Here is a 20,000-nt window from a genome sequence, read left to right on the forward strand (position 1 = left end):
TTGTATGATAAAGCATCATGCTGTGTAATTCTCGTATTATTAAGTGTCATGCTTTGTACATTCTATATATCGTGTCATGTTGTGTAACTTTTAAAGACAGCACCATGCAGTGTACTCTTTTATATGTACAGTCATAATGTGACTTTTTTTTCCATACAGCGTCATGCTAAGTAATTTGTGTATACAGTGTCAATCAACATAGTTTTTATATGAACTGGTGAAAACAAACACATGTACATTTGCATGCACATGTGCAACACACATACAAACTAAGGGGACACACACACACACACACACACAAACGCATACACATACACACACACAAATGCAAACACACAGACACAGACACCTCACACACACCACACACACACACCATCCTTCTCCACCAACATACACTTTCCAATACATTCCCCATACACATAACACATAACACACACACACACACACACACACACACACACACACACACACACACGCGCGCACACACGCACACACACACCCTTCCTACAACAGAGGAGATAACTGCTGTCCTGACATTCTGGGCTAGAGTTTGATCATAGTGGAGAGTGTCTTGCCCAAGTTACTTTCTATTTCCCATTGCAATAGAAAAACCACCGACAATACAGCTCTCACTTTTGCTGTTGTCCCAACTGTAAACTTATGTCAATCTGTGATATAAGCTGAGTGCACACCACACACACACACCATCCTTCTCCTCCCACATACACTATACAACACATTCCCCATACACACACACACACAAACACACACACACACACACACCCTTCCTACAACAGAAGAAGTAACTACTGTCCCGCCTATCTGGGCTAGAATTTGATCAATGGAGAGTGTCTTGCCCCAAGTTACGTCCCCACTCTCTCGGCCAAGAGGGTTTTAGGACAGTCGGCACTGGGGATGGTTGCCAAAAGGCCAACAAGCCCCCCTTAAGGCTGCAGCGCTAAGAGCCAGTGCAATTTTGCCTCCTAGTTTGAGAGTCATAGTCCTTCACAAAAGACTAAGCTGTAAATGGATTTCCCATTGCAATAGAGAAGCCACTGACAATACAGCTCTCACTTTTGCTGTTGTCCCAACTGTAAACTTATGTCAATCTGTGATATAAGCTGAGTGCACGCCACACACACACACACACACACACACCATCCTTCTCCTCCCACATACACTATACAACACATTCCCCATACACACACACACACACACACACACACACACACCCTTCCTACAACAGAAGAAGTAACTACTGTCCCGCCTATCTGGGCTAGAATTTGATCACAGTGGAGAGTGTCTTGCCCCAAGTTACATCCCCACTCTCTCGGCCAAGAGGGTTTTAGAAACCACTGACAATACAGCTTTCACTTTTGCTGTTGTCCCAACTGTAAACTTATGTCAATCTGTGATATAAGCTGAGTGCATGCCACAAACGCACACACACACACACACACACACACCATCCTTCTCCTCCCACATACACTATACAACACATTCCTGATACACATAACACACACACACACACACACACGTGCGCGCGCACACACACACACACACACACACACCATCCTTCTCCTCCCACATACACTATACAACACATTCCCCATACACACACACACACACACACACACACAAAAACACACACACACACACACAAATACACTACCCACTCACCCTCCCACACACACACACGTCACACACTACCATCTCACCTTCCCCCCCACTCTCTCCCCCCCACACACACACACCCTACACACCGTCATTCCAGACACAGGGAAAGGCCGGTGATCGTGCGTGGCCAACGAACAGAGCTGTCCATGGATGTCTTCGTACAGGGTCCCTCCGATGGAACACATGCGGAAACACATGTTGTTATCTGTCAAGGTTCCAGTCTTGTCTGTGAACAGGTACTCCACCTGCAGCGTCAACATCATTCTGATGACTTGATTGATTGATTGATGTGGATACTTATACAGCACCTATCCTCGGTCAGAGACCAAACTCTAAGCGCTTTACATACACAGGGTCATTTGCACAACAGGCTGCCTACCTGGGTAGAGCCGACTGGCAGCTGCCACTGGGCGCTCATCATTTGTTTCCTGTGTCATTCAATCAGGTTTCAGGCAGGCAGACGCATACATACACACTCAGACAGACATGTAACATTTTACGTGTATGACCGTTTTTATTTATTTACCCCGCCATGTAGGCAGCCATACTCCGTTTTCGGGGGTGTGCATGCTGGGTATATGCTTGTTTCCATAACCCACCGAACACTGACATAGATTACAGGATCTTTAACGTGCGGATTTGATCTTCTGCGTGCGCATACACACGAAGGAGGTTCAGGCACTAGCAGGTCTGCACACATATGTTGACCTGGGAGATTGGAAAAATCTCCACCCTTTACCCACCAGGTGCACCGAGATTCGAACCTGGAACCCCCAGATTGAAAGTCTAATGCTTTAACCTTTAACCATGACTTCCCTTATTTCCCCCAGAAACTGCCTCATTGTATCAGTTTACCGGAAGCAAAACCAAAAAAATAAAAAAATCATTAAAAAAGGAAAGGTGGATGGAAATCCACATTCTGTGAGTCATGTGAAAATATAGGTGGTGCAAACCCAATGCACAAAGTGCTCACACCAACTAATTTTGCAAACTGAAATCATCTCGACATATTACCCCCAAAAAATGTGTCACACACGTGAAAATAACAGTTCTAGTTGCACTTCAACAGAGATTTCTTTCAGCAATGTTGCCTGATGAAGCACTGGGCAACACCAAGTTAACTCACTCCGGACGAATAGTTTTCTCCCTTGCTTTCCCCTGCAGATGACCCATTTGTCAGGGTTAGGAAAAAAAAATCACAAAAAATACAAAACACAAAGTAACTGAATGAAACACCCTGTACATGACCCACTGACCCCTCTCCTCATGTCGTGTGAACGCCCATCCCCCTCCCTCTTCACTGCTCTCAGAAGCTGAGTCACTATCAGTACCTTCTTGCTGGTAGCTTTCTTCACTGCAGATACTTTATTCAATGTCTTCATCATCCTTGTCAATGTTGAAACCTTCAGTTTGAAGCATTTCAATTGCTTCAGCAGCAGTAAAAAGCCGCTGTCGTGATCTAGTTTGCTCCAAAATTTTCCACTTGTATCGCCATTTTCCATACGTATGCAGGTTAGCTTGTGATGTGGGGTACAAAGGTCAACGGCTGGCCAGCAAGTGTATAGTCATGGAAACATCACAAAGAAACTTTCCATTCAACCCTTGACATGTTCGCAATGCCTGGTGTAGCTGCAATTTTTATGCTACCCCACGAGGAAAACGTTGACAAATTTTTAATTGTCGAAACCACTATAGTGTGCCATCGTCCGGAGTGAGTTAAACAGAGCTGGTTTATTGATGCAAAGTAATCATTTTCATCATCAGGGGGATGAATAGGTGGTGTCCTGAGTATGTTAAATCAATACAGGCATTACTGAACACCAACGAGGTGACTCAACAGTAGTGCACGGTCTCCTCTGGTGTGGGGCCTCCTGGCGACCTAACATCCATGGTGTGGCCATGTTGGGGGAACTTGGAAATGAGCGACGTGGGAGTAATGCCACTGAAACGGTGCAGATGATGGAGCAGCAAAAACAACAAAAACAAAAAAATAATTAAAAAAATAAACAGTGTTTTGAAAACAAAACAAGAGAGGCAAGGCCTTCAAGACTCGCTTGTGATAAATTAAGTCCCCTAGCATTAATTACAGAGTAATTTCCCTTTTTTACTATCTGCTCCAAAAACGTTTGCGAAATAAATAAAAATTCCATACTTAGCAAAAGAAGTTCCTGTTTGAACAGAAAATGATAATAATGACTCCTCTTGTTGTTGTGTCAGAATAAGAGGTCAAAGTGCCAAGTTTAGAGAATACAAAAAATATAAATATAACAGTAAATGCAGTTTGCATATAATTAGGCTTCTTTTTTCATTTTTTGTGCCAATCCCTGAGGTGTAATATTGTTTTAAACAAGATGACTGGAAAGAACTGAATTTTTCCTATTTTTATGCCAAATTTGGTGTCAACTGGCAAAGTATTTGCAGAGAAAATGTCAATCTTAAAGTTTACCACGGACACACAGACACACGACACACACACACACACACACAGACAACCGAACATCTGGTTAAAACATAAACTCACTTTGTTTACACAAGTGAGTCAAAAAAACAAAAAAAACTGCCTGTTCTGTCTAGACACACACAAAATCTACCTGTCCCAGTTCTTCGTTGAGATCTGAAGTGTTGGCTAAGGCTTGGCTGTTGATGCTGTCATCGAACATCTCAGCATCCCAGTGGAAGAATAATGATCCCAGAAACTTCTGCATCTCTGGAAGACAATGAATAAACATGCACATACATAAATAAATAAATACATAGACAAACAAATGAATAGATAAAAGTAAAAAAAAAGCTGGATGACTCTTCTGGTTACTGACAAAATCGTCGTCTCCATTTCTGGGGGATGAAAATAAAAGTCCCACATAAATAATATCTGATGATTCTTTTGATAAGGACAGATAAATCTTCAGTATCTTGGGAAGATAAAGCATAGTGGAGTGATGGCCTAGAGGTAACGCGTCCGCCTAGGAAGTGAGAGAATCTGAGCCTGCTGGTTCAAATCACGGTTCAGCAGCCGATATTTTCTCCCCCTCCACTAGACCTTGAGTGGTGGTCTGGACGCTAGTCATTCGGATGAGACGATAAACCGAGGTCCCGTGTGCAGCGTGCATTTAGCGCACGTAAAAGAACCCACGGCAACAAAAGGGTTGTCCCTGGCAAAATTCTGTAGAAAAATCCGCTTCGATAGGAAAAACAAATAAAACTGCACGCCGGAGAAAATACAAAAAAATGGGTGGCGCTGTAGTGTAACGACGCACTCTCCCTGGGGAGAGAAAAAACAAAACAAAACCCAAATGTGTGATACTTATTCACTATGGACAAACTTTCATCAGCAATACTTTTTTCATTCAGCTGTCTAGATTTTAATTGTCTGTATATTTACAATGACAGGAACAAGGAAAGCACAATCTACACTGACGCTGATGTGAAGACTACAGACCTACATTTACACAGATGTTAAAAGTACACACCCATATTAACAGAGGTATGGAAAACATGCACCTACACTGACACAGATAGGAAAAACACGCACCTACACTGACGGTGCTATGGAAAATACACACCTACTATAAAAGAGAAATGAAAAACACACACCTACGTTGACACAGATATAGAAAGCACACACCTACGTTGACACAGGTATGGAAAACACACACCTACATTGACAGAAATATGGAAAACAATGTAAATTGACAGAGATATGAAAAATACAAACTTATGTTGACAAGATAAATGAAAGTACGCACATACACTGAACATAAACATGAAACATACAACCTACACTCACAGCGATATAAAAAGTACACACCTACACTGACAGCAATACAAAAAGTGCATAACTACATTGATGCTAATATAAAAAGTACACACCTACATTGACGCTGATATAAAAAGTACACACGTGCACTGATGCTAATATAAAACGTACACGCCTACATTGATGCTAATATAAAAAGTACACACCTACACTGACAGTGATATAAAAAAAAGTACATACCTAAACCAAGACACATACAAAAAGCAGACATGTGCATTTACACAGATCTAAAAAGAACACACTTCAACCAAGACACACACAGAAAGCACACATGCATTGACGCAGATATAATAAAAAGTACACGCCTAAACTCAAGACAGACATAGACAGAAAGTACACACCCACGGTGACGTAGAGTGAAACGGGGATGACATAGTTGAAGAGAACCATGAAGGACAAAAAGTCCTCGATCAGCGTTTTCACCTGACAAAAACAATCATGACTTATTGAGTGCATCAAAAGATCTCTTCGTCCTCAATCACCGTCTTCACCTGACAAAAACAATCATGATTTATTGAGTGCATCAAAAGATCTCTTCGTCCTCAATCACCGTCTTCACCTGACAAAAACAATCATGACTTATTGAGTGCATCAAAAGATCTCTTCGTCCTCAATCACCGTCTTCACCTGATAAAAACAATCATGATTTATTGAGAGCATCAAAAGATCTCTTCGTCCTCAATCACCGTCTTCACCTGACAAAAACAATCATGACTTATTGAGTGCATCAAAAGATCTCTTCGTCCTCAATTACCGTCTTCACCTGATAAAAACAATCATGACTTATTGAGTGCATCAAAAGATCTCTTCGTCCTCAATCACCGTCTTCACCTGACAAAAACAATCATGACTTATTGAGTGCATCAAAAGATCTCTTCGTCCTCAATCACCGTCTTCACCTGACAAAAACAATCATGATTTATTGAGTGCATCAAAAGATCTCTTCGTCCTCAATCACCGTCTTCACCTGACAAAAACAATCATGATTTATTGAGTGCATCAAAAGATCTCTTCGTCCTCAATCACCGTCTTCACCTGACAAAAACAATCATGACTTATTGAGTGCATCAAAAGATCTTAGTCCTCAATCACCGTCTTCACCTGACAAAAACAATCATGATTTATTGAGTGCATCAAAAGATCTCTTCGTCCTCAATCACCGTCTTCACCTGACAAAAACAATCATGACTTATTGAGTGCATCAAAAGATCTCTTCTTTTCCTTTCTTTTTAAATAAAGATTCAGTTTCAGTTTCAGTAGCTCAAGGAGGCGTCACTGCGTTCGGACAAATCCATATACGCTACACCACATCTGCCAAGCAGATGCCTGACCAGCAGCGTAACCCAACGCGCTTAGTCAGGCCTTGAGAAAAAAAAAAAAAATAAAAAAATAAATAAATAAGGGGTGAATAAATAATAGATAAATACATAAAAAAATAACTACTACCACTACTAATAATATGTATAAGGCGCAAGAAAAAAAAAGAACGCAGAAAAGAAGTAGTTTATGCTGTGCTGTGTGGCACTGAAGTCATGCTGCAACTGCATTTCAGAGTGCAACACTGTACCGCATTGCATTGCATTGCCCTGCATTGCAGTGCAGTGTTTTTGTTGAGCTGTTGTACTGTTGGTGTGTGTTGGTGTGCGTTGGTGTGGTGTGGTGGTGTGTGGTGTGTTGGTGTGGTGTGGTGTGGTGTGGTGTGGTTGGTTTTACTGTGCTGAGCTGTGTTTGTGATGTTTGTATTATGCTGTCCTGTGGTGTATTGTGTTGTGTTGTGTTGTGTTGTGTTGTGTTTGTGTTGCTGTGTTGTGATGTGGTGTGCTGTGTTGTGCTGTGCTTTGTTGTGTTGTGCTGTGACTGTTTTTGCTGTGCTGTGTTGAGTTATACTGTGTCGTGTCGTGTCGTGTCGTGTTGTGTTGTGTTGTGTTCAAAGAACAACACACAGAAGACAAAAAAGAAGAAGAAATAACAAGGAAGAAGAAAGGGAGGGAGAAGGAGATGAAGATGATGATAATGAGGAGGAGGAGGAGGAATAGGAAAATGAAGTAGCAGAGGGGGAAGAAGAAGAGGAGGAGCAGGAAGACGAAGGGAGGAAGAAGAAAAGGAGGAAGAGGAAGGGAAGAAGAAGAAAACAAAGAAGGAGAAGGAGAACAAGAAGAAGAAGAAGAATAGGAGGTGGAAGAGCAAGGGAGGAAGAAGAAAAAGAAGGAGAAGAAGAGGAGAAGAGGAAGGGAGGAGGAAGAGGAAGGGAGGAGAAATAGGAAGGCAGGAGGAAGAGGAAGAAGAACAAGATGATGGAGCAAGAGATGACGGCGAAGAAGACAAAGAGAAGCAACGCAACACGAACGAGAAGATCAAGAACGTAAAGAAAATAAAACCAGAAAGACATTTTATCCAGAAACACGCACCGACAAATCATGTGTCTCCTCCAGAATGCACCATGGAAGCTCAATGTGGTGAATGTGCCAATGTTCCAGGGCAGTGAAGGTTGATGACAACAGAAACAACAAAAACAGAAACAGGAACAGGAATGTATTCATACGCCTGCAACAAAACAATGTGATGATCAGGACATGGTGACATTCTCTTAGGAGAGAAATTTCTGGGTTTTTTTTAAAAGCGAGACTAAAAACACTTTGCTTATCTCTTTCTAAAATCAAGTGATTTAGATTCAGTCAAAGCTACCGTAAAGTTTGGTCTATTGAGTGCACTGGTATATAAGCTGCACCCACTAAATTTTGGAAAAAATTGAACTTTATACATGCATAAGCTGCACCGGTTTATAAGCCGCACTTATTTCTGGTACCGGAACACATACTGATACTAAGAAAAGCTGTCGATACTGTAGGTTATGAAATAAACACAAGCGGGAACAACACAAAGAAAAGCAAGCGAAAATACTGCTAGTGCCACAAAAAAATAATAAATAAACACAACGAAAATAAGATCCATAATTTAGGGATAGTCACATTTATTCAACGTCATCCTGCTCACTGAATCCACTAAAATCTTCGTCTTCAGTGTCCGAGTTGAAGAGAACCAGCACAGCTTCCTCCGCCATCTTGTCACTGACTTAGCCTCGCTTTCACTTCATGAAGGTGGAGGTCACTGCTGGTTCGTCGCTTGCACTGTCGTCTGCTAGGTCGATCGCCTTCAATTTGAAGGCTGCATCATAGGCATAACGTCGCGTTTTCGGCATGATGAGGGTGTACGCTTGAGCATAGTAGAACTGAATGCTGATCTGAAGGCTTTAATGTGTGCGGATTTGATTTATAAAACGTGAGCAGTTAGCACACTATCCTGAAGCTCATCCAAAAATTCATGGACAGAAATCATGATTTTGGCGAGTTGAAGGGCAGCTAAGAATAGACAAGAACGTGACACTCCTGGGATCGTTAAAATCCGCAAATAAGCCACATCATTGTATAAGCCGCAGAGGTTGAAGCTGGGGTAAAAAGTCGCGGCTTATAGACCGAACTTTACGGTACTTTGGATTTTTATTGTTTTATGTTGTTAGTTTTTTTCAAGTTCACCAGTATGAAAATTCATCTGCACAATCTGAAACACTATAAAAATCAGTTCTGTGCCATTGTTCACAATAAATATCTTTGCAGAAAATTCAAAAAGCTCTGCGATGACTCGAGCACTGTGAAATTCAGAAGACTTTTGGTTCAGTGCACAAGAAAATATTCCAAAATCAGCATTTAGCTTTGTTAGCGTAACAGGCGGTTTCACATATCTAGTTTGATGTGATGCTAGTAAAACCCGCAGCTAGCTAACTTCTGGCATAGAAAAAGAAAGCAAGCTTCCGTGGAAAATACGACACTTCAACAGAAAGCTGTTGCTAACTGGACACACAGGGAGGGGTTTAACTCTTTAGCTGCCACAGGCGACTTTAGCTGACATCAAGTTAAAAGGACCGTTTTTTTCTCATTGTAACTACGTTTAACAGCTGCAGCATGTGTCCTGTGCAATAGAACAACAACTAACCTTCACCCCCTGACCAAGTTTGAAGCGAAACAAGTCCATTGTGTTGTTTTGGCGAGAACCGAATTGTGTGAATGGGAGTATTGAGTCTAAAATAATCAGCGGTGGGGAAAGTTTTTCACACAGAAACTTTGCAGTGACAGAGCCGACATGACAGGCACAAAAACTGAATGGTTCAAGCAGGAGTATTATACTCCATGTCTGGTGATACATATATTTACCATGTCAAACTGATGTAAACTAGGCCAACCAGTTTGCTCTGCTTGGCCAAATTTCACGCGGCTAACGGTGAAAAGACGACCCACCTTGCCCGGTCCGCTCTTAGCCAATCAAACGCCTCTAAAAGCTACAAGCGCTGAATCATTCCTTTGGCCAAGGCTCTCCACGCCATCTTGTCAGGTTTACTCTCTGTCTCGTCTTACGCTTTTTTTTTTTTTTGGCTATTAAGCGTGTATTGGATTTTCAGTCTGAGGGTCCTGGGTCTGAATCCTGATCACGGATCCTGGTGCACTGACGGTGGAGATTTTTTTCCAATCTCCCAAGTCAACGGACGTGCAGAACTGCTAAGTGCCTGAGCCCAGTTCATGTGTATGAGCAAGGAGAAGACTAAACGTGCATGTTAACGATTCTATAATCTCCCTCTCTCTCTATCTCTCTCTCTCACACACGCACAAGCACGCACACACCCATGCACGCACTCACACACACAGCGCACATATTCACACATCTCACTGCATCTCACCTCTCAATTTGAGAAACTTTGTTTTTCTTGTGCTTGGAATTCAACGCCATTTTGGATTCCTGACCAGTGTATATTGCACATCCTGAAAAAAAAAATTAAATAAAACATTGACCTTGAACTTCAGAGTAGTAAAGAAAAAAAGAAGATTTTTTTTTCTTTTTTTAAACTATTTCTCTGTTTCTGTCTTGAGGAAAGACAGACACAAACCAATCAAAATAAACAAGACAGTATATTAACTATCTTTTCTATTTCCTGAATCAGATTATGTCTGAATTAATCCTATGATCACCTTTTATTCTAATTCATTTCTGTTTTAAGTCAAAATTCAGGAAACTGCATGTTCATTTTAGCCCAGTTATACTGTTTAACATGCCATAAACACAAGACGACTTTCTCATAAACACTAAAAGACAAACCACACCCAAGAAACATACACCCTAAACCCAAGAAGACAAAGCCCAAACACAAGAAAACATGCCCAAAACCCAAGAAGACACACCATAAACACAAGAAAACATGCCCTAAACCCAAGAAGACACACCATAAACACAAGAAAACATGCCCTTAACCCAAGAAGACATAAAAAACACAAGAAAACATTCCTTTAACCCAAGAAGACACACCATAAACACAAGAAAACATGCCCTAAACCCAAGAAGACACCACAAACACAAGAAAACATGCCCTAAACCCAAGAAGACATACCATAAACACAAGAAAACATGCCCTAAACCCAAGAAGACACACCATAAACACAAGAAAACATGCCCTTAACCCAAGAAGACATAAAAAACACAAGAAAACATGCCCTGAACCAAAGAAGACATACTATAACACAAGAAAACATGCCCTAAACCCAAGAAGACATACCATAACACAAGAAAACATGCCCTAAACCAAAGAAGACATACCATAAACACAAGAAAACATGCCCTAAACCCAAGAAGACACATCACAAACCCAAGAAAGCATGCCCTGAACCCAGTAAGACACACAATAACACAAGAAAACATACCCTGAACCAAAGAAGACATACCATAAACACAAGAAAGCATGCCCTGAACCCAGTAAGACACACCATAAACACAGGAAAACATGCCCTAAACCAAAGAAGACAAACCACAAAGACAAGAAAACATACCCCAAACCTAAGACGACACACCAAGAACACAAGAAAACATGCCCTTAACCCATGAAGACACACCATAAACACAAGAAAACATGCCCAAAACCCAAGAAGACACACCATAAAAACAAGAAAACATACCCTAAACCAAAGACGACACACCTATAAACATACAGAGATGCCAACCCCTGTCGAGTGTTTGTAGGAAACAATCCGGAATTTTTGTAGGAACATTTTGAATTTAGTTGGAACGCTCAAGACCCCAGGCTGCTTGTTCCTTCCTTGCAATCCATAGCTTAATCCACCAGAAACAGATGCTGTTTGAACGAGATGCTTCTAGTTTCAGCCACGATCTCTCTTGTTTGGGCCAACAATTAACTCACTCAGTACGCCAGTCCTCTCTTCTCCTCTACACAGACCCCTCGGATGTCCAGTGTGTGTCTGAATGACCCAACCTTTAGCTTCCGTCGTCAGAACTGTGGTATTCTTTGTCAACATTCACGTCTTCAGTATAAGAGCCTTCCGCTTGCAATATTTTGATGATGGTAATTGGGGTGAAACGCTGTTAACGTCGTCTCTTTCGCCGTTCGTATGGAAAGAGTTAAGCTGATTGGTCCACTCAATGCTGCTTCAACATAAACGTGCATGCGACTGGCTGAGCACCATCTCGTGAGAGACCAAGGTCAGTAGTAATTGCCATGGCCTCGTGATTGATAGGTCTAGAGCGTCTGGGTAATGTTATGACAAAACAAGAGAGGCAAGGCCTTCAAGACTCACTTGTGATAAATTAAGTCCCCTAGCATTAATTACAGAGTAATTTCCCTTTTTTACTATCTGCACCAAAACGTTTGCAAAATATATAAAAATTCCATGCTTAGCAAAAGAAGTTCCTGTTTGAACAAAAAATGATAACAATGACTCCTCTTGTTGTTGGGTCAGAATATCAGATCAAAGTGCCAAGTTCAGAGAATACAAAAAATTTAAATATAACAGTAAATGCAGTTTGCATATAATTAGGCTTCTTTTTTTTATTTTTTTTGTGCCCATCCCAGAGGTGCAATATTGTTTTAAACAAGATGACTGGAAAGAACTGAATTTTTCCTATTTTTATGCCTAATTTAGTGTCAACTGACAAAGTATTTGCAGAGAAAATGTCAATGTTAAAGTTTACCACGGACACACACACACACACACACACACACACACACACACGGACACACACACACACACACACACAGACAACTGAACACCGGGTTAAAACATAGACTCACTTTGTTTACACAAGTGAGTCAAAAAGTATATGACCAAACTATGTAGTTGAAAATGTACCTGTTGGAACGATTTTGACGTTGGCGGAACATCGCAACAAAAAAAATGCGATCAAGCATAACATGGCAAAATCATGACAGCTGGCATCTCTGAACACAAGAAAACACACCGTAAACATATGAAGTGTTCCTCAGCCGGGCACCCCGCAGAAGCACATTCTCGATGCTGAGGGACCTGAGGATTCTCTCCCCTTGGTGCACCAGGTATAGCCTCCCATTGAAGGTGTAAAGGTCCGGCACAGGCTGCTCACACTCGATCAGCGCCTGGAGCTCCTCCAGCTCGCCATCCTTCTGGTACTTCCTGGTCTCTGGGACGCACGTCTGGGTCTGAAAACAAAACAAGATACACCAGAAAGGTTAGTTTCCTTCGACGGGCGCAACAGCTGAGTGGTTAAAGCCTTGGACTTTCAACTGAGGGTCCCAGATTCAAATCTCGGTAACGGCGCCTGGTGGGTAAAGGAGTGGAGATTTTTCCGATCTCCCAGGTCAACATTATATGCAGACCCGCTTGTGCCTGCACCCCCTTCATGTGTATACGCAAGCGGTAGATCAAAAACGCACTTTAAAGATCCTGTAATCCATGTCAGAGTTCGGTGGGTGATGGAAACAAGAACATACCAAGCAACATTAAGTCCACACCAAGCAAGAATAAATGAAATTAGAGTAGTATACTGGTATGAGTATTTGGTCCACAGAGGAAGTAACCAAGGTGCCAGTTAACTCATACCTTGAGTAGAATGAGTTTAAGTCCACACCAAGCAAGAATAAATGAAATTGGAATAGTGTATTGGTACGAAGTGGCCATAGTACGAGTTAATTCCTACTTGCGAAGTAGAATGACTACCAAGCAAGAATATATGAAATTGGAATAGTGTATTGGAATGAGCATTTGATCCACAGGCTAAGTAACCACAGTATGAGTTAATTCCTACTTGGGAAGTAGAATGACTTTTAAGTCTAGACCAAGCAAGAATAAATGGAATTGGAATAGTGTATTGGTACGGAGTAGCCATAGTACGAATTAACTCACACTAGACGATGGAACCCTATAGCGTTCCTGACGTAAGGTAGCATTCCAGATGACAGAACACGATAGCAGTTTCGACAATTAAAATTTTTTCCATGTTTTCCTCATGGGGTAGCATAACAATCGCACCTACACGGGGCATTGCGAACGTGTCAAGGGTCGAATGGAAAGTTTCTTCATGAGATTTCGTAACAACACACTCCACAGCAAGCCAGCGAGTTCAGGACCCTACACGACAAGCTAATTTGCATACGTATTGAAAATGGTGTCGCGGGTGATACAAGTGGAAATTTTTGGAGCAAACTAGATCACGACAGCGGCTTTTACTGCTGCTGAAGTGATTGAAATGCTTCAAACTGAAGGTTTCGACACTGACGAGGATGATGAAGACGTTGAATAAAGTATCTGCAGTGGAGAAAGCTACCAACAAGAAGTTACTGATAGTGACTCAGCTTCTGAGAGTAGTGAAGAGGGAGGGGGGTGGGCATTCACACGACGTGAGGAGAGGGGTCAGTGGGTCAAGTACAGTGAGTTTCATTGAGCTACTTTATGTTTTGTATTTTTTGTGACTTTTTTTTCCGAACCCAAACAAATGGGGCATCTGTAGGAAAAGCAAGGGAGAGAACTATTCGTCCGGAGTGAGTTAATTCCTACTTGGGAAGTGGAATGACTTTTAAGTCCAGACCAAGCAAGAATAAATGAAACTGCAATAGTATATTGGTACAGGTATTTGGTCCACAGGGGAAGTAACCAAGGTGCCAGTTAACTCATACCTTGAGTAGAGTGAGTTTAAGTCCAGGCAAGAATAAATGAAACTGGAATAGTGTATCGGTAGGGAGTAGCCATAGTACGAATTAACTCACTCTAGACGATGGAACCCTATAGCGTTCCTGACGTAAGGTAGCATTCCAGATGACAGAACACGATAGCAGTTTCGACAATTAAAATTTTTTCCATGTTTTCCTCATGGGGTAGCATAACAATCGCACCTACATGGGGCATTGCGAACGTGTCAAGGGTCGAATGGAAAGTTTCTTCATGAGATTTCGTAACAACACACTCCACAGCAAGCCAGCGAGTTCAGGACCCTACACGACAAGCTAATTTGCATACGTATTGAAAATGATGTCGCGGGTGATACAAGTGGAAATTTTTGGAGCAAACTAGATCACGACAGCGGCTTTTACTGCTGCTGAAGTGATTGAAATGCTTCAAACTGAAGGTTTCGACACTGACGAGGATGATGAAGACGTTGAATAAAGTATCTGCAGTGGAGAAAGCTACCAACAAGAAGTTACTGATAGTGACTCAGCTTCTGAGAGTAGTGAAGAGGGGATGGGGGTGGGCATTCACACGACGTGAGGAGAGGGGTCAGTGGGTCAAGTACAGTGAGTTTCATTGAGCTACTTTATGTTTTGTATTTTTTGTGATTTTTTTTCCGAACCCAAACAAATGGGTCATCTGTAGGAAAAGCAAGGGAGAGAACTATTCGTCCGGAGTGAGTTAATTCCTACTTGGGAAGTGGAATGACTTTTAAGTCCAGACCAAGCAAGAAGAAATCAAACTGGAATTGTGTATTGGTACAGGTATTTGGTCCACAGGGGAAGTAACCAAGATGGGAGTTAACTTGTACCTGGAGCGGAATGAGTTTAAAGTCCAGACAGAAAGCGTGTCACCTTCAGGTTGGTCTCTCCGTCCAGGTTGGCCGTGGTGATGTAACACTTGCCCTGGGGGTCACTGGACGAAAGCAGCACCATGTCACAGGGGAACTCGTCGTTGACCCGCACGCACACAATGTCGCCCACCTGCACACACGCACACACACACACATGCACACACACACACACATCACTGAAGTCCATCACCAATGATGAAAACGTCAGTGACTCTGGAAGAGATGAGTCACTGAATCCTGGGTGTGATGGCGTAGAGGTAACACATCCACCTAGGAAGCGAGAGAATCTGAGCGCGCTGGTTCGAATAACAGCTCAGCCGCCGACATTTTCTTCCCCTCCACTAGACCTTAAGTGGTGGCCTGGACGCTAGTCATTCGGATGAGACGATAAACTGAGGTCCCGTGTGCAGCATGCACTTTGCTCACGTAAAAGAACCCACGGCAACAAAAGGTTTGTTCCTGGCAAAATTCTGTAGAAAAATCCACTTCGATAGGAAAAACAAATAAAAAAACTGCATGCAGAAAAAAAAAAAAATGGGTGGCGCTGTAGTGTAGCCCGAATTTCACACAGAGAAATCTGTTGTGATAAAAAGAAATACAAATACAAAATACAAATAAAAAAAAATAAAAAAAGGCTGAATGGGAGCCATGGGTTGCCCAAACACCATGGGGTTTATCACCATGCCACCGATGGGGACTCTACTCCAGATTCTACTGGGGTTTACTCCCTTTGCCTTCGACTTCCCCAGGTCTGCCCCCATAAGACGTCTCTCTATCCGTGCAGGTCCAAAGGACCTTCCCACTGTTTGGGCTAGATAAAACATGTAAGTGATAGGAACATGGATAGAAAGAGATATTCCATCAGGTTTGGAGGAGGGCTAGCTATAACGTGTAAGTGATAGGAACATGGATAGAGAGAGATATTCCATCAGGTTTTGAAGAGGGCTAGATAAAACATGTAAGTGATAGGAACATGGATAGAGAGAGATATTCCATCAGGTTTTGAAGAGGGCTAGATAAAACGTGTAAGTGATAGGAACATGGATAGAGAGAGATATTCCATCAGCATTGGAGGAGGGCTAGCTATAACATGTAAGTGATATGAACATGGATAGTGAGAGATATAGGAACATGGATAGAGAGAGATATTCCATCAGGTTTGGAGGAGGGCTAGCGTGTAAGTGATGGGAACATGGATAGAAAGAGATATTCCATCAGCATTGGAGGAGGGCTAGCTATAAAGTGTAAGGGATAGGAACATGGATAGAGAGAGATATTCCATCAGGTTTTGAAGAGGGCTAGATAAAACATGTAAGTGATAGGAACATGGATAGAGAGAGATATTCCATCAGGTTTTGAAGAGGGCTAGCTATAACATGTAAGTGATAGGAACATGGATAGAGAGAGATATTCCATCAGCATTGGAGAAGGGCTAGCTATAACATGTAAGTGATAGGAACATGGATAGAGAGAGATATTCCATCAGGTTTGGAGGAGGGCAAGCTGTAACATGTAAGTGATAGGAACATGGATAGAGAGAGAGAGATATTCCAGGAACATGGATAGAGAGAGAGATATTCCATCAGGTTTGGAGGAAGCAACATGGACAGAGAGAGAGAGAGATATTCTAGGAACATGGATAGAGAGAGAGATATTCCATCAGGTTTGGAGGAAGGCAAGCTGTGACATGTAAGTGACAGGAACATGGATAGAGAGAGAGAGCTATTCCATCAGGTTTGGAGGAGGGCTAGCTATAACATGTAAGTGATACGAACATGGATAGTAAGAGATATAGGAACATGGATAGAGAGATATTCCATCAGGTTTGGAGGAGGGCTAGCTATAACATGTAAGTGATAGGAACATGGATAGAGAGAGAGATATTCCATCAGGTTTGGAGAAGGGCTAGCTATAACATGTAAGTGATAGGAACATGGATAGAGAGAGATATTCCATCAGGTTTGGAGAAGGGCTAGCTATAACATGTAAGTGATAGGAACATGGATAGAGAGAGAGATATTCCATCAGGATTCGAGGAAGGCAAGCTGTAACATGTAAGTGACAGGAACATGGATAGAGAGAGATATTCCAGGAACATGGATAGAGAGAGAGCTATTCCATCAGGTTTGGAGGAAGGCAAGCTGTAACATGTAAGTGACAGGAACATGGATAGAGAGAGATATTCCAGGAACATGGATAGAGAGAGAGATATTCCATCAGGTTTGGAGGATGGCTAGCTATAACACGTTAAGCGTTGTGTCCTGCTCTGACCTTGATGTCCATGGATCGGCACAGTTTGGGGCGCCCCCCCTCCAACACCGTGGACTTCCTGTGGTTGACCCTCCTGTCTGCTTTGTGACGGAGCCAGTCCTCATAGCCCTGCAAAGAACACCCTCATCAACTCATAGCCCTGTAGAGAACACCCTCATCAAATTATAGAACACCCTCATTAACTCATAATCCTGCAAAGAACACCCTCGTTAACTCGTTCAGCCATGCAAAGAACACCTCATTAAATTATAGAGCACCCTCATTAACTCATAGCTCTGCTAAGAATGCCCTCATTAACTCAGTCAGCCATGCAAAGAACACACACACACACACACACACACACACACACACACACACACACAGAGAATACCCTTTACCTGCTTCACTACTGTGACGGAAGTGACTAAGACACACACACACACACACACACAAATTCACATGCGCACACACACACACACACACACACACACACACACACACACACACACACACACACGTGCACACACACGTGCACACACACACACACACACACACTTGGCTGCTGTGACGGAAATGAAAAAGACACAAACACACACAGAGACACACTAAGACTAACACACACACACACACACACACACACACACACACACACACACACACAGAATATCCTTTACCTGCTTGACTGCTGTGACGGAGATGACAAAGACACAAACACACACACACACACACACACACACACACACACACACACACACACACACACAGAGAATATCCTTTACCTGCTTGACTGCTGTGACGGAGATGACAAAGACACAAATCCACACACACACACACACACATACACAGACTCACACACACACACTCACACACACACACTCACACACACACACACACACACACACACTCACACACACACACACACACAGAGAATATCCTTTACCTGCTTGACTGCTGTGACGGAGATGACAAAGACACAAATCCACACACACACACACACACATACACAGACTCACACACACACACTCACACACACACACTCACACACACACACACACACACACACACAGAGAATATCCTTTACCTGCTTGACTGCTGTAACGGAGATGACAAAGACAAGGGGAAGGATGCTGGTGACAGGGGTGATGGGCGTGTCAATCAGCAACTGAAACCACACCCACATCCTGTCAGTTTCACTGTCACTCCTATCAAAGAGGCGTCGCAGCTTTCAGACAAACCCATACACTCTCCACCACGTCCTAGGCAGGTGTAACAAAATATGTGGAGTGATGGCCTAGAGGTAACGCGCCCACTTTGGAAGCGAGAGAATCTGAGCACACTGGTTGGAATCACAGCTCAGCCGCCGATACATGTATTTTCTTCCCCTCCACTAGACCTTGAGTGGTGGTCTGGACGCTAGTCATTCGGATGAGATGATAAACCGAGGTCCCGTGTGCAGCATGCACTTAGCGCACGTAAAAGAACCCAAGCAACAAAAAGGTTGTTCCTGGCAAAATTATGTCGAAAAATCCACTTCAATAGGAAAAACAAATAAAAAAAACTGCACACAGGAAAAAATACCAAAAAAATGGGTGGCGCTGTAGTGTAGCAACGCACTCTCCCTGGGGAGAGCAGCCCGAATTTCACACAGAGAAATCTGTTGTGATAAAAAGAAATACAAATACAAATACATAACTGGGTTGTCCCTGGCAAAATTCTGTAGAAAAAAAAATCTCCTTCAATAGGAAAACAAATAAAATTGCAGGCAGAAAAAAATACCCCTCAAAAAAATGGGTGGTGCTCTCAGAGTAGCGAAGCGCTCTCTCTCACTGAAGAGAGCAGCCCAATTTTCACACACAGAGAAATCTGTTGCGACCAAAAAAAAAAAAAAAAAAAAGTAATACAAGTTTGTCAGTGAAAACACTTTGATTTGTGTCTGCAGAAGATTCAGCGCTATATGAAGGAAATTTTCTTCCTAAAATTAGGTTTAAGTAACATACTTGCTGTGACCCACTAGTGCAGACTCCGGCAGGGGTCTGACATTCCTGTCCTGTGCAAACTACTATCCGCCTATGCGGAGAAAATGAAAGTAGCTACGGCCGATAACCTCCCGGAAGTAGGTAACCTCCCCTTTGCCCCCCTGACTAGCGCCCTCTTTTTCCGGCAGCCATCATGACTCCTGTTCCTGTGCTCTTCATACGGCTAAGTTTTTTTTGTGTATTTTCTGTCTGTCTGTCGATTCTCTGGCGTTCGTTCTTGTTTGTTGTCAAATTATGCCTTCAACCAGGTCACATAATTATATGGCTCGATTGTGTGATCGGGCTAAAATTAACATTATTAATTTTCACTCATTAATAAATAATAATAATAATAA

At 42.4% G+C, this 20,000-nt stretch overlaps 1 protein-coding gene across 1 annotated transcript in view; it reads right to left on the minus strand.

Moving 5' to 3' along the window:
* Positions 1-20,000, minus strand: part of LOC143275380 (phospholipid-transporting ATPase IF-like) — an 87,064-nt gene that overhangs the window by 50,819 nt on the left and 16,245 nt on the right. The window contains exons 4-12 of the mRNA XM_076579447.1: positions 18,711-18,791; positions 17,651-17,758; positions 15,381-15,509; positions 12,788-13,004; positions 10,224-10,305; positions 7,903-8,038; positions 5,836-5,917; positions 4,269-4,384; positions 1,764-1,922 (exon numbers count right to left, since the gene is read on the minus strand). Coding sequence (XP_076435562.1) covers positions 1,764-1,922; positions 4,269-4,384; positions 5,836-5,917; positions 7,903-8,038; positions 10,224-10,305; positions 12,788-13,004; positions 15,381-15,509; positions 17,651-17,758; positions 18,711-18,791 — 1,110 coding nt within the window. The remainder of the gene's footprint in view (positions 1-1,763; positions 1,923-4,268; positions 4,385-5,835; positions 5,918-7,902; positions 8,039-10,223; positions 10,306-12,787; positions 13,005-15,380; positions 15,510-17,650; positions 17,759-18,710; positions 18,792-20,000) is intronic.

This window comes from Babylonia areolata, chromosome 30 (genome assembly GCF_041734735.1).
Source record: "Babylonia areolata isolate BAREFJ2019XMU chromosome 30, ASM4173473v1, whole genome shotgun sequence".
Taxonomy (NCBI): domain Eukaryota; kingdom Metazoa; phylum Mollusca; class Gastropoda; order Neogastropoda; family Buccinidae; genus Babylonia; species Babylonia areolata.